Here is a 15,354-nt window from a genome sequence, read left to right as displayed (position 1 = left end):
GGCTCAGCAACGGCTGCTGACTGAACAGCTGGGTCCTACGAGAGGAAGGCTCAGGAGCCCCACTCAGATCTGTGCGATGGAAACACACATCTCGCTCTGAGGCCCATTCTCTGATTCTGTAAAGCCAATGCCCATGAAGACTTTGGAACCCCGCAAGTGGTCTTTAAATCCCTGTCCACCCACTCCAGGTCACGGTCCAGCCAGAGTCCAAACACAGGTCCGACCAGCCAATGGTCACGATGACCCAGGAAGGGCAGAGCTGAGCCTGGGGACCCAGAGCCTCCACTCTGCAGGACAGCAACCACTCCACAGAACAGCAGGAGCCTCCACCTGACCCACCTCCTCCCCACAGCCCCGGCCCCCATGGTTCCTCCCTTGGGCGCAGGTCCACGCCTGTCCATCTGCCACCCTGGCTCAGAAGCACTTCTCTCTCTTCCTGGCTCTCACTGCAGCCCCAGAAGGGCTGGCCTGTAGTGACCAGAGGGTTGGCATGTCAGCCCTACCTGAGAGGCCAGGGAGGCCATCTGTTTTCCCTTCTGTCCACCTCCCAGGGGGTCTGTCAAGGCTCTGGATGAGATCATTGCACCTGGATCCCCCAAAAGAACAGGAGGCTCTACACAGCCCCCTTCTCCTCTCAGCTCAAGTGAACACATTCCGGGTATGATGGAGGGGAGAGGAGACCCAACGCCTCTGTCCTTTCATGAGAGAAACACTCAGAGAGGGCCAGGGTCTCCGGAGGGCTTCCCGGCCAGCGCTCAGTCCAATTCGGCCACCCTGGCTGGAAGCCGGGCTTTAGTTTTGGGGGAGGCAGGGTCACAGGTCACGGAGGGCAGACAAGGCATCACCATGCCACAGCCATGCCAGCTTCTACGGAGGCTGCCTGCTTCTGGTGACCACCTGGTCTCGAGTCTCTGGTTGGGAACAACGAGGAAAGGTCAGGGCCCCAGACATGCCTCTTCGACACCGACAAAATCACAACAGCCAAGCTGCTCCCGAGAGCTCGTCTGGTGCCAGGCACATGCCAGGCAGTGTACGTCATCCTCCGTATCCCCGAGCAACCTGAGGTCAGAGAAGTCAAGAATGCTGCCCAAGGTCACATGCTCCATTGGACAGCCCAGTTTGAGCTCCTGTGAACTACACTCAATGTCTTCTTCAACGGGGCAGAGCAACCACAGAAAGAACTAACATTTTATGGGGGCTTCCCGCCGACCAGGGAGCCCCTGGTGGGGTGGAGGGTTTAACACTGCTCTGCTGCGAACTGAAAGGTTGGAGGTATGAGAGGTGCCTTGGGCGACAGGTCTAGTGATCTACTTCTGAACAATCAGCTACTGGAAAACCCCATGGGGGCCAGTTCTCTGACCTAGGAGTTGCCCTGAGCCAGAATCGACCTGATGGTGCTGGTTTGCTGTGGACCAGAAGCCAGGCTGAAAAAGCCAACCCAGGGCTGTCAGTCAACCGTGACTCATGGCGACCTAGAGGACAGCGAGAACTGCCCCCAGAGGGTTTCCAGAAACAGAGTGCCACGTCTCCCTGCCGGTGGCTCAAGCCACCAGCCCTGCGGTCAGCAGCCAAATGCTTGGACGGCTCCAGACACCAGGCTCCGTACTGAACATCCACTATCTCACGCTATGTGACCATCCTTTGGGGGCCAGTCCAGTCCTAACTCCCATATTACAGAAAGGCCGGCACAGACACTGACGGGCACCCACTTTGAGCAGCATCTCCTCTCAGGGTCGACCCTTTATTGCTCAAAGATGAGGACACCTGGCTCAGGAAGATGCAGGCCCCAGGGGTAGTCAAAAGTGAGCAACCGGGGGTTCAGTCTACCCGGGCCCAAGAGGGGGGCCATGTCACACACATGAACATATCTGTCTGAGTTAGTTATTGTGCTAACCTGGCCGATAAACACGTGTGGGGTTAACTGAAGGACAGAGGGAACAATGGCTCAGTGAGCCTCGCCTTTCTAGTTCTCAGGTCTCTTGCTTTGTGATGGTTGGACCAGGGTGTAGCTGCTTTAGCCAGTTCTCTACCTCAGCTGGCAAGGCTGACTTCTTACAAGACATCCCTGAGGAGAAGCCACATGGACCTACCCCGAAGCAGCCCTGGGTGCTGGAGCAGCCGTGTGGAGACCCCTTCCAGTGCTGAGATGTTTACACATTCACTGACTCGGCTTTCCCCCTGCAGTCGGCATCATTGCGTCTGCTTTGTGAGATGGAGGTGGACTTTGTGGATTGGTGTTGGACAGAAGGGTTAATGTTGGACTTGTGGGCTTGGACAGCACTGGGTTGGGATGTTTTCTTGATACACAGTTAACCTTTATAGAAAACTATCCCTTATACATGAGTTGCTGTGGACTTGTTTCTCCAAAGTACCCAGACTAACACACTGCCCGGGGATGCCTTAAAACCACTGTCCCCCACAACCCCCAGCCCAAGGCCAGGCCTGCTTGTCACGGACAGTTCCTGGCCCCAGCCCAAGGCCTCCTTGACCAAGCTGAGACGTACGTCTGCCCACCGCTCTTGCTGCCTCTAGGAGGGGCTGCAGGGACGGAGCACTCGAAGCGGAGCTGCCTGACAGAAGTGTCTGTCAGGTTCTTCCTGGGTGAACAGGAAGGAAGGGAGCTTTGGGAATCTGGGTATGTTTAAAAACATCCCCAAATGACCACTGGGCTGCGGCCCAAGTGCTGACCAGGGAGAGAGCAGGGCTCTGAGATCTTTAGAGGGGGCACACGAGGCCCGGAGAAGCCCAGGAACGGCTCAGGGGGGGCCACCCGAGCACGGTGGTTCTCAACCTTCCTCATGCCTCGACCCTTTATGCAGTTCCTCCTGTTGTGGGGACCCCCCCAACCATAACATTGTTTACGTTGCTACTTCATCACTGTCGTTTTGCTACTGTGATGAATCGGGCAACCCCTGTGAAAGGTTCATTTGACCCCCAAAGGGGTCACAACCCACAGGTTGAGAACCGCTGCCCTAGCGCTCCACACAGCTGACTCTGCTCGTCTCGTCCCCCTGCCCGACAGACACCCTAGAAAGACCCACAGGAGCCAGGCCTTCTGTCTCTTGCCACACACAGGCTGAGTCACCTTTGGCAAGCCCCTTAAAGTCCCTGGGCCTCGGTTCGCCTCTGTGTAAAAGGAGGGGCTACATCCTGCCCTGCGGAGGGCTGGGCTGAGCAGCAATGGGTGCAGCAATGGGTGGAGGGGAGGCCTCCGCAGCGCTGTGCAGCCTCCTGCAGTCCCCATGCTGAGCGCCTTCTTGGCACCCAGCCTCGCCAAAGCGACAGCAAGGCCCCTGCTCTCCTGCGAACATGCAGGGAACCAGACAGGAAACCACGACCCATTTCGATCATCTAAGTTCCGTTGAGGCAAATGCTCCCCAGAACCTACAGGAAGCTCCAGAGTGTCCTGCAGAGGAGTGCATCTGCCCTGGAGGAGTGAGGCGCTGGAGCTGAGAGCCAGAGGTGGAGGCTGGGCAAGGGCAGGGGCAGTGATGCCAAGGCCCTGAGGGGTGAAGAGCACAAGGTATGCAGAGAAAGCAACCGGCTCAGGCCTGGGATGTGCCAAGCAGGCTGGGAGCTCGGGTGGGGCCCGGGTGAGGTGAGGCCACAAGCCAGGACCACACAAGCCTTGGGTGGGGCCAAGAAAGGGGTGGGATGGGAGGGGCTGGCTGGTGCAACAGATGATGGGCCAGAAGACCCAAAGGAAGTGGGGGGGTGGGCCCGGCAGAAGAACCAGAATGAAGATTTTTCGGCTGGGTCAGCCCAGCAGTTTGGTTGCCAGGCAGATTCCATCTACAGTAATCCTGTGGGACAGACGAGAAGGGTCTCCCAGCTCACTACTTCTTTCCTCCCAGGGAGCTACTGGGTGGGTCTGAATCGCCAACCTTGGGGTTTCACAGCTGAGCTCTTGTCACCCGGGCTCCTTCTAGCCCGGTGAGGGAACCCCACACTTCCCCACCACCACACACACACACTGGAAGGTGCCTTTCTCTCTGTGGCCCTGGCAATGCAGGATTATGCAGCTGGGTTTCAGGAAAAGGGGCCTCCAAAGTTGGGCCTCTGTCAGCAAAGGAATGCCACCAGGTTACTGAGGCCAGTCGGGGAAGAGTGATGGGGATATGGGGGGGGGAGGAGGGAGTGTATCAACCATGAAATTCTGTTCCATCCATACCTCCCAGTGCTAGCACCTTTGGAAACATGCACATTGTCAGAACCAGGCTCGGCCCCTGCTGTCTAGGGACCAGGGTTCATGGGGAGGCAGATCTGAGCCTGGTGACAATGACTAAGTTGACTGACATCTGCTGAGTCCTTCCCATGGGCCAGACCCTGGCTACTCCCCTCACACAGACACTTCCCTTATCTCATCCTCACAACAACCCCAGGAGGCAACCACTGCCAGCTCCCCGTTTTGCAGATGAGGAAACTGAGGCTCATCAAGGAAAAGGCACCGTCAGCATTCAAGCCCCGATCTCCCTGGCTCCGGAGTGTTCCCACCTTCTCTGACTCCCTGCCATTCTTCAGGGAGACCAGTGCTCTGCCTTTAAGAATACAGACGCAGGGCTGACCCACGGCCAACAGGGAAGGCCAGGATCCGCCTGGCCCAGGACACTCCAAGCTCTCACTCTCCCATCCCACCCCACTCCCGACTCTAAGCTCCTTCTAGCAGCAAAGGGCAGGGATAATATGCCCTCAAATGAGATAATTCATGTGGGACATTTGGGGGAATGACCTTAAAAATAACTGACTGCTGGTCAGATCCCTGCCTCCAGCTGAGCTCAGCTCCCTCCCGAGGCTGAATGAACACCGGCGCTGAATGAACACCGGGGCTGGGAGGTAGGGTGTCCTTCTGCAGGCAAGGGATTAATTAGCACTCCCATTTACAGGAGAGAAAACTGAGGCTTGATGAGGGTACCTGTCCAAGGTCAGGTACAGGCAGAGGTGGACAATGGGACAACTGACCCCAGACCTGACCCCAAAGGTGAAAACCATCCATGAGCCCACACAGCCTTCTTCCCTCCCTCCCAGGGCCCAGGCCAGGCAGAGCTGCAGGTTCATAGGAAGGGGGCAGATCCTAGCCTGGCTCTTAATCAGTAAGCTCCCCCTTTCAGTAGGATGTCCACGGTGCCTTGGCTAGGCATTCAATCCCCTTCCCATGAAAGCCCCACCGTCTCCACAGCCACCTTCACTCCCTCCAGTTCTGTGTCCAAGCTTGCAGTCGGCCTCCAGATCCTGACATCTGCCTTTCATTCAGTTACTGGCCCCAGGAGCTGGCCCACAAGCAGGGGATCCGGGCTAATGTCCCCTCCTCTGGGTGCCCACAGCATCTCCAGCTCCTATCCTGGCACCCTTCAGGGATAGGAGTGGTATGACCTCCTCCACCCCCAGCAGAGGGGGGGAGGGAAGGAAAGGGGAGAAGAGGGCAAGCAGGAAATTCCGAGGTGATTAGAAGGGAGTTGCCCAGGGCAGTGTTTCTCCTGTGGGCAGCCCTGACAATCACTCCGTTTCACTCAGTCCCACTGGGCCCAGGCCCAAGTTCTGGGCACCAGGACCCTGAGGGCCTGCTATGCAGTTTCTCCTAACTTGGTGACCTGTCAGCCTCCTCTCTACCTACCACCCAGCTCCAGTTCTGCCCCTGGCACCCCCAGACTCAAGAGGCTGGAAAACCAGGCCTCAGGCACACGGATCGCTCTTTACAACAGCCTATGGAGACAAGGCATGGACAGAGGCTAAAAACGGGGAGCTTGACCCCATTGACTCCGGAGACCTGAGTCAGGATTTCCTGCTTCTGTGCGTGTGAAACGTTAGTCAGGATGTGTGTCTGTGTGCATGTCAAAGCAAACTAATTTGTGGGTCTCCGACTCCTACCTGCCCCATGCACACGTGGTCTGCACGTGTACTCCCGGGCGTGTCTCTTGGGCAGGTGTCCACGAGTCTCTGCTCTCTTTGGGGAAGAGGCAGTGGGGTACCGGAGTGATGAGTGGTCCACACCCACCAAGAAGGGTGCATCTGTGGCTGGTGTGGGAAGCAGCGCGAGTGAAGGACAATGCGGTGCGGGCCTGCACACGGAAATACACTTCTGATACTCTGAGGGTGGCCTCGGGCTGCGTGCCCGTTTGAGTCTGTGTGGGGATGCCAGACGAGTGTGTGAGGGTGTCTCTGAGCATGGGTTGCCTAGGTGGTGTGACTCACTGTTGGGTCTATCTGGCAGTTCATGGGTGTGGTGCCGTGATGGGGAGGGTGCAGGAGGCTGGGTCCCCGCACGGATTTGTACTTCTCGGGACACCCATCTCTTTCATTATGTCCAGCGTGGCCCCAGTGAGTACACAACATAAGCATGGCATTACATGTATGTGTGAGGCATGTGTCTAAGTGGTGTGGGTCTGTGTGCACATGAGCAGGAGTGTGCCCAGGGACACAGGCCCAGCTGTCTGCCAGGAATGCTGGATCCCCTAGAGCCCTACTGCCTCCACCTCACATTTTCCACACATTTTCCATCCTGTTTTCCATCTCACTAGAACTGCCTCTCCCAGTAGGACAGGCAAGCTGCTGGTTTTTAAAGGCCTAGTCTTAAAGTGGCCCCTACACCGCTTCTCAGAAATCTTGGTGGCACACTGGGAGGAACAGCATTGGTACTAGGATGCTAACCACAAGGTTGGCAGTTCAAGCCCTCCCGCTGCTCCAAGGGCAAAAGAAGAGGCTGTCTGTTCCCATAACCCTGACGGTCTTGGAAACGAGACAGAGCAGTTCTCATCTGTCCTACAGAGGTCACTGTGAGTTGGAATCAACTTACAGCAGTGGGTTTGGGGTAGGTCACCACTTGGGTATGAGAGGGATTCCCAGCTAGGGCTGAAGACAGTGACCAGTCAAGGCATCACTGACCACAGTGACTGAACATCATCACACAGGCTGGAGCCCCTCTGCCTGCCGCTCCTGGGAGCTGAGAAGAGCTCCATCTACCTTGCTGGTCGTGCAGCACCCTGACAGCTAGTACACAGCCTAGGACCCAGGGTGGGCCCTGAAGAGATGTGAATGAGTGAGTCAATGAATGCCTGTAAGGAGCCAGGAAGGGCAGGGACTGAGCCAGGCACCACCACAGATTGTGCCCGTGGTGATCTGCATCATTACACTGAAAGGGGGGCCCACCAGGCTGGGGCACCATGCTGACTTTACACAGGGGGAAACAGGCTCAGAGGACCTCGCTAGGAGGCTCCCAGCCAGGTGAGTCGAGGCCGGCTTCTGCCTGGGAGAGGGTGGATGAGTGGCTGGCTGGGTAAGGCAAGGGGAGCTCCTTGGGGCTCAGAGGTTCCTCAGTCTACCAGCTGTACCACAGTGGGCACATGATTAGCCTGAGTTTCTTCATCTGTCAAACGAGTCTGGCATGAGAACCTCTCACACAGGACTGCTGTGAGGAGCGAGAGCGTACTGAGCCGAGCACATCAGAAATGCAACCACGCTGAGAGCATTCACATGACAAGCCCATAGACGTCCAGGGCCCTGGAGGTCCCAGACCAGCTCTAACATGCTAGCACTCGGCTTCAGACTAACTACCTAGCCTTCCAAGCTTGACATAGATTCTCATCACCTCCTCCTGGACCTCAGTTCCCCATGGCCCCCGATCACACGCTGTCCAATACACTGGGTGCAATACATACCCACACACATATGCCCTGACCCCACGCCCAGGGCCCCAGAACATCTTCTTCACCCTCAAAGAGACCAGTCCAGAGCCTGGTACCTAACAGGATTCCTCACACCAACCCGTGTCCCAGACTAATCACCCTGTTAGCAACCAAAAGTTCACAGCTGCTATCACACTGCAGAAAGAACCCAGGCCCCAGAGCCACACCTGTCAGGGTGGGACCAATCCCTACTGTGTGGCCTGGAGCCTCCCTTTACCCAGCCCAGAGATTCATTCAGTGGTTCTTCGGACCCTTCTGGAACAGATGTCTAGAGAGGCCGCCCTGGTCGGGAACTTCCAAGGAGGTGGCGAGGTCTGGCTTCACAGCCCTCTGAGCAGACAGTGTGCCATCACACCTGCCTCCAGGTGTGATTCAGAACATCCTAAAGCTAAAGTGTCTCGATGTCCTAAAGCTCAGGGGTCCACCTGCCTGGCTTCAACAATGAAGACGTAGACATCTTTACTGCTCAGTGGCTGGGAATGGTAATCCCCTGCAGCCCACAGAGGGAGGATTTTACTGCCTGCAAAACATTTTCTTTTCTTTTTTTAAGTTTTATTGGCACTTCATCCACTGATACAATTTACTAATTCAGTCCTATCAAGAGTTGTACAATCATTGCCTCAGCCATTTTAAAACGTTCTCTTCTTCCTTGTACTCACTGTTGTTCGTGTAATTGTTTTCAATTGTGGCAAAAATATGCACACACAGAACACTCTCCAATTGGACTTCAATGTGGTGCAGAATTCAGGGCCACTGATTGTACCCTTCGTGTTGCAAAATGTTTCCTTGTCTCCTTGTGCCTCCTGATTGCTGGCAACAATATGACGAGATGATCTGGGCAAGCTCCATCATCCTCACTCAACAGATGAGAAGACAACGAAGCTGAGAGAGGCCAGGTGCCTCTCCAGAGCCACCGAGGCAGCGGCTCCAGAGTCTTCCATCCAGACCTGGTGAGCTCCCAGCAGACGCTCACCACATGGTCCCAAACAAGCAACACAACAGAAACCTACCAAACTCACAGCCCTTGAGTCCATGCAGACCCAAAGCAACCCTACAGGACAGGGAGAAATGCCCCTGTGGGATTCCGAGATGGTAACTCATTATGGGCGCAGAAAGCCCCGTCTTTCTCCTGCGCAGCGCTGGCGGTCTCACACTGCTGACCTTGAAACTTGCAACCACGACACCCCAGGTGACCACTCCAGATGAGGGGGAGCTGGACAGCCAGGTGCCTTGGAGGTCCAAACACAGTCCATGTGTCTCTGCGGCAGCTAAAGTTGCACCTTACTTAGCTCCAGGAGCCTCAGAAGTTAATAACCTTCAGATTGCCTCGGCCGGGACTCTGGGGTCAGGCAGTCCAACTCTAGTCAACACACGAACCTCCCCTACCTTCTCCCCAAGTCGTCACAACCACCGATACTGTGTACAGTGTCCGAGCGACCTGCCACCAACTCTGCGCCTTTCTCCAAACACGGGGCGGACCCAGCCTGCCTTCCGATGCTCAAGTTTCAAGGCACTCACTACCTTCTCCGTAGAGGCCCCTCCTCCCTTCTCCTCAGGAAAGCTGCACCCTCCCTCTGCACTTTCCTCCAGAGCAGGTCTCATGCGACAGGAGACCCACTGGAAGGGCAGCCCCTACCCTGCCCGACTGTTCTAGGTGCCCCCATCAGCTGGGGGGAGGAAGCCCGAGCAGGCCCACCCATGGAACTGCCCCTCAACCCAAGCAGTCTGAGGCTCTCAGGGGACACCTGGGGATCTGGAGTCCTTCTCCAGGGGATTCTGTTTCAGCAGTTGGAAGCAATGGGGCCCAGAGGGACAGGAAACACGTCATAAGTTTAATAGACTCTTACTCTAAACCCTGACTGCCTGGAGACCTGATCTTGGGGGCCAAGGGGGCACGTTCCTTCCCGTGGGCTGGCCACAGTTTATACATCTGGGCAAAGAACAAAACCCCTCCTGTAACAACCCCTCCATTTATTGTCCGCATCAAGTTCCTCCAGATTTTCATCCAGCATCTGTGAGGCTGCCAGCCAAGGCAAACACACCTTCAGAGAAGCGAAGCGAAGGGAGCCCAGCGGACCCAGTAAGAATTCAGCATGCTCTTCCCAACCTCCCCTGGCCTGCGACTGCCTTACTCCAGTTCCTTGCTCACCAAGTCCCATCTCACCCTTCAGCTCTCGGTTTCCCTACATGCTCAGCACACTGCATCCTTCTGCACCCTCGTCATGTGCACTGTGAGTTACTACACGACTCCCGTTCAATCTTAGTCTCCGCCACTAGACCCAAAGCTCCATGAAAACCGACATCTAACTTGACACAATGGATGGATGTGTGGATTGTGATAAGAGCTGTAAGAGCCCCCAATAAAATGATTTTTTTTAAAAGAAAAGAAAACCAACATCTGGCACGGTGGTAACCCCAGGTCTGTGCTAGGGCCTCGTATACCAAGCTGAAACCTGAACTTACTGTCATCAATGCCAACTCCCAGAGACCCCAGGAGGCAAAGGAGAACTCCTTATGGGAGGAGCAGTGGGTGGTTTCAAACTTGCAATTAGCTCAACACGTAACCACTGTGCCATCAGGGCTCCCAGCCTAGTGTAGTGCACAGGAGTTGCTACATAAATACTTCATGAATAAGTGATAGAGTCCAGTCTGCTTCACAGGTGGGGAGGAAGATCTATTCTGCCTCCCACTATCCACAAGAGAGCATGCTGGGTACCCACAGAAATGCGTTCTCCCATGTGAAGGGACCGGTAATAACAGCTACCATCATCTTAGGCTTCCAACATGCCAGGGGCTCCACTGGGGCTCTGCTCAAATCCTCTCCTCTCACTACCCCCATCCCACACCCCACCATGTCATTGTTAAAGTTGGAAGCTGTTACCACATTTTTTTTTTAACAAATGAGGCAACCGAGGTCCAAAAAATGTTCAGTAACTTGCTCAAGATCAATTGCACAGCCATGAACTGGCAGGTCCCAGATCTAACGGCAGCCTGGGGGCTGTGCACGAAGCCTGAACCATGAATGAAAGAAAGGGGGAAGCAATAAGTGGGATGTCCCCAGGTGGGTTCTGGTCATTCGGACTTGGAGCCAGTCCCAAGACAGCCCCCAAGTTAAGTGTTTCCCCACTTAACAATGATGGGGGCTCGGACGGGCTCCAGTGCCTGGTAACATCCTGGGATGAACAGGTGCACAGGGTCTCTGAAGCAAGGCTCTCTGACCCAGCCTCCCTCGGTTGCCTGCATGAACAGGGGGGGCTGGAAGGAGAGGCAGCAGTTCAGAACAGCACAGATGGGGGCTGCTGGAAAGCGCGAAGAGTGGCAGGAGGGCACAGCCAATAGACCCCCTGTGCAGCTTGTCTCTATCCTTCCACCAGCCCCCACTAGCCCAACTCTCCTCCTTACCACTGGCTTGAGGGGCTGATCACGCCCTGGGAGAGTAAATGGCGCCTCTGAGAAGAGTCACCCATTTAGCAGAGAGGAAAACGGGAGGTCAGCAGACAGGTTAGAGCAGGGGTCCTCAAACTTTTTAAATAGGGGGCTAGTTCACTGTCCCTCCGACCCGTTAGAGGGCCGGACTATAGTTTAAAAATAAACTATGAACAAATTCCTACGCACACTGCACGTATCTTCTTTTGAAGTAAAAAACAAAATGGGGCAAAATCACCTGGCTGCCTGGGTAAATATCCTCGGCGGACCCTTGGGTTAGAGGCTAAAGAGGAGCAGAAGCCCTGACCTAAAGTGTGCCCCTCTATTCTGCAAGCCTGTGCTCAATGCACGCGAGAGTGTATGTCTTAAGAGAGAAAGGCGAGGGAGAGGCACGGTTGAGCAACACGCTAATTAGGGAGAAAGCTCTTTGGCCAGAAGAGTCACAGCTAAAGTCAGTGCCACGGGGCAGACATAAATCAACAGAGTACTGTTAACTCGGCGGCTCTTGGCCAAGGGTGCTCCGAACACAGTGCCAGGCGGTCAAGAGACAGAAATGGCAACAACTTAGCCGCTTCCAGAACCGTGCCCAGAAGTGGTGGCAGAGCTCAGGAGGCTCCTCATCCCCCACACCAAGGTGGAGACCCCAAGGACTGGGCTATTTCTAAAATCGCCACGGTGCCAGGCAGGGAGCAGACGGAGCCTGGCCTGCTCTGGCCACTGAAGGAGAGAAGGCACAGGCTGCCCTCCTAGGAAATCCCTGAGGCCCCACATGTCCCGGGAATACCCCTTTCAGCCAACAGCTTCCCTTCTCCCTGAGGATATAGGGAAGGCACACACTAGCCAGGAGGAGCCAATGGGAGTCTGTGTGCAGGGCAAGAAGGAAGACAAGAAACGGGACTCCCCTTCCTGCACCCCTGCCCTTCGGGGGTCATGCTGGGATTTAGGAAGCTGGGTCTGAGCTCATTCTCCCACGACATCATCCTCCGGGGCTGTGGAACCGTTAGATTGGGCGGAAGTCGGACTCCAGCCAAGGGGATGTTCCCAGATGTCATGCTTTCAAACCGGACCCGCCCTGAAAGGCAGGCGGGGACAGGCCTGTGTCTGCGGAGAGCCCTGGTTAAGGGCCCAGGATGGCTGTTCTAGCCACTCCTTAGCAAGGGACTGGCTGCAGACAGGGCGGCCACCAGAGCCCCAGCCCCAGGCCACACAGTCACTCTCCCCCTCCCCAGCAGCAGTGCTTACCAAGTATGCCACCCCCCAAGGAGCGCTACCAAAGGTCTGGTTTCTGGGCCTGAGGGTTCTGAGTTCAAGTCCAGCCCCTCATTTAGGAGGGCCCAACTAGGAACTCCGAATCCCCCAAAGCTTCTCAAGCCTCCTCCCCCAAACCAACTTCCAGAACTATCTATCCAGGGCCCCAGGGCCAAGCTCTGTCCAAATAAAGAGGCCACCCCAAATAAAGTGGAGGTGATTGGATGCCAGATTGGTCCTCGGAGGGTCGGGGTGGGTCCCTTTTTCCAGCCTGTTGGGTGGGCAACTGGGGCAGCTGGTGTCTCACGCCCAGGAAGGGGTGTGGGGCTGGGTATGACAGCAGGTGCCTCCTGTGGCCCCCAACCCGCCCATCAGGCCCCCACCTTGAGATAGTCGTTCTCCGAGCGCAGCTCCTCCAGCTCTCGAATGAAGCCACCGGGTCCGCAGTCCAGCATCTCTTCCGTGAGGTCGGAAAAGGCGAGAGAGGCGCTGAGCGGCAGGCGGCTGCTGCCCGCCGACGACGCGGCCACCGACGGCTCATCTGGGGAGGCTGGCGGCCGCGGAGGCTGCTGCTGCTGCGCGGGCGGCGCGGGCTGCGAAGGTTGCCCCGCGCGGGCCCCCGCCGGACCCCCGGCCGCCGACTCGGCGTCGCTGCTCAGCGCCGGCTCCAGGCCCATCAGGCGCGCCTCCTCCGACGCGCAGTCGGACACCTCCGAGCTGCTGTCGGTGAGGCTGGGCGGCGGCGGCGGCGGCCGGGGCCCCGCTCCAGGCCGCGGGCGGCCCTTGGCGCGGACCCCGGCCCGGACCCCGGCCACTCGAGGCCCCGCGCCCCGAGTCCCGGGCGCCGCGGCGCGCCCCTTCTTGTCGGGCCGCGAGGAGGACGCGGCGCTGCAGGCGGCGGCGGCGCCCGGGCCTGGGCCTCGGCGGCCCTTGGCCAGCGACCAGCCAGCCACGTCCTTGGGCCGGGCCGGCGACGGCGCCCGGTGGCTCTTCTTCCTCTCCGGGGCGGGGGCGGGCGGGGGGCCGCAGCCCCGAGACGGGGGCTCGGCCCCTGGCGTCTCCATCAGCGCTTCCCTCGGCCTCAGCGAGCGGCACGCATGGCCGGGGCCCGCCCGGCCTCCGCGCGCCAAAGGAGGGTCCCGGCGCTGCTCGGGCGGCGGCTGCACTCGGCCCGCCTCGGCCCCGGGGCTGCGCTCCGGCCCGCAGCCACGCCGCGCGGTCTCCCGGCTGCTCTGCGCCCGCAGCGAGCGGCCCGACCGCCTCCAGGCACCGCGGCTCCGGCTCCGGCTCCGCCCGGCGCCCGCCCCCTCGACCTCGCCGCGCCCCCGGAGCGCGCCGGGGGCCCTGCTGCTGGCGCGCCGATCGCTCCCCTGGGCTCCGAGTCCGAGTCCGGCCGAGGCCCGGGACCCGGCTCCGCCCGGCGCGGCCCGCCCCCCGCGCAGCCCCGCCAGCTCCCCGCCCCGCTGCCTCGGCTCGGGGGCGCGCGGCTCCGCGAACAAAAGGCGGACGCGGCGGGAGCGGCGGGGAGGGACGCGGGCTGCGAGCGAGGGAGGGATCCGCGAGGCAACAGCGACCCCCTCGAGGGTCAGGCCGGCCGGGGCTCCGTCCTCCTCCGCTCGGCCGCCGCCCCCTTCCCTGATGGCCCCGGGGACGCTCCGGGAGGAGGCACCCCTGAGGCCAGGGTCCGGGCCGGGGTCGCGTGAGCGGCGGGACGGGGGATTCCCGGACAGAGGCCGGCCGGACCTCAGAACGCTAGCGCCTCCATCCATTCGCCCACCACCAGGCACCTCGCCCCTTCGCCGAGCGTGCGCGGGGACACCAGCTCCGCCCCCTGCGCCCAGGCTTGCCAGCGCCGCCACCATCCCATTGCACAGATGAGCACGCCGGAGCCTAGCTAGGACAGCAGGCCTATAGACGGGGGTCTGGGCGGAGCCGGCAAGGACCCCCAAGCCTCACACCTTCAGGGTGGGAGCTCCAGCTCAGGCCTCGCTTCCCTCCCTCCCTCCCTCCCTCCCCCGGGCCAGCGGGGACCGTGAAGCCCCGGGTCCTAGGGCTGCACATCTTGGCCAGTGCCAGCCTCGGTAACAGTCTCACGCGTTTCCCTCTCCCCCTACCCCCCTCACCCCCCGTGTTTCAAGCTCTGCTTGGCGGAAATGGAGATGGCCGGTACAGGGTGTCAAACCAGCTGCAGGCGGGAGGAGGCTGGTGGTGGGGAGGCTGGCACGGACAGGGAAAGATTGCCCAGGTCCCCACATGCTCCCTCAAGCAGAGCGCCACCTAAGGGCTCTCTGATGGGCCGCGTTTGTGGAGTTTATCCATTTCTCCACTACCTTCTCTTCTTTCCACCTCATTCCCCCATCAGCCCCCAGCCCCCGCAGGGCAGACCCTTCCTTAGGTCCAGCTGAGACCAAACCACTCTAGCCACCTGCGGGTGGGCGCTCACTCTCTGGATGGCATCTCCTTGGCAAGCGGTGGCACAGTGTTTACACCTCTGCAATCGCCTCTGTCCCTGCTTCTCCCCCTCATCTCTCTCCCCCTCCTTTCCTCCCTTTTTCTTTGTCTCCATCTTTCTCCTTACCTTCTTTTCTTCCTCCTCCTCCTTTTGCACTTCTCCAAGTCTTTTGTCCTTGGCACCCAGCCAACCCTAGGTCCCCTTCATTGTCTCTGTTCCACCTGCCCCATGGTCAGTGAATATAATCCTGCGCTTCCCTCTCCCCAGTCATGACTTGCCTCCCAGTCTCGCATGTGAGTACTGCTTCCACCCCCAGTCTGCCCACAGCCAGTATCTTCCAGGAGTGTCTGCCACCACGCCACATAGGAAACAGAGCAGCCCGGCAGGTTCTTGACAAACACTTCAGGGGCCTTCCCATTCCTTCATGGTAGGCACCAGCCCCCCACCCACTGCCCACCACCGTGTCCCACTGACAGGGAGGACTGTTGAGGGACATAGAGGTGGGCATGGCCCTTCCTAACCTTATGGGGTACTTAGTATAGGGGCGAT

General features: G+C 58.5%; 1 protein-coding gene across 1 annotated transcript in view; it reads right to left on the bottom strand.

Moving 5' to 3' along the window:
* The window catches only part of MTCL2 (microtubule crosslinking factor 2), a 93,602-nt gene extending 79,475 nt beyond the window's left edge, over positions 1-14,127 (bottom strand). Inside the window, exon 1 of the mRNA XM_075528799.1 lies at positions 12,737-14,127. Coding sequence (XP_075384914.1) covers positions 12,737-14,122 — 1,386 coding nt within the window. The 5' untranslated portion in view covers positions 14,123-14,127. The remainder of the gene's footprint in view (positions 1-12,736) is intronic.
* Positions 14,128-15,354: the final 1,227 nt, after the last annotated feature.

This window comes from Tenrec ecaudatus, chromosome 12, assembly GCF_050624435.1.
Source record: "Tenrec ecaudatus isolate mTenEca1 chromosome 12, mTenEca1.hap1, whole genome shotgun sequence".
NCBI lineage: Eukaryota > Metazoa > Chordata > Mammalia > Afrosoricida > Tenrecidae > Tenrec > Tenrec ecaudatus.
Note: the sequence above shows the minus strand (reverse complement) of the source record. Positions and strands in the feature narration are given on the sequence as shown.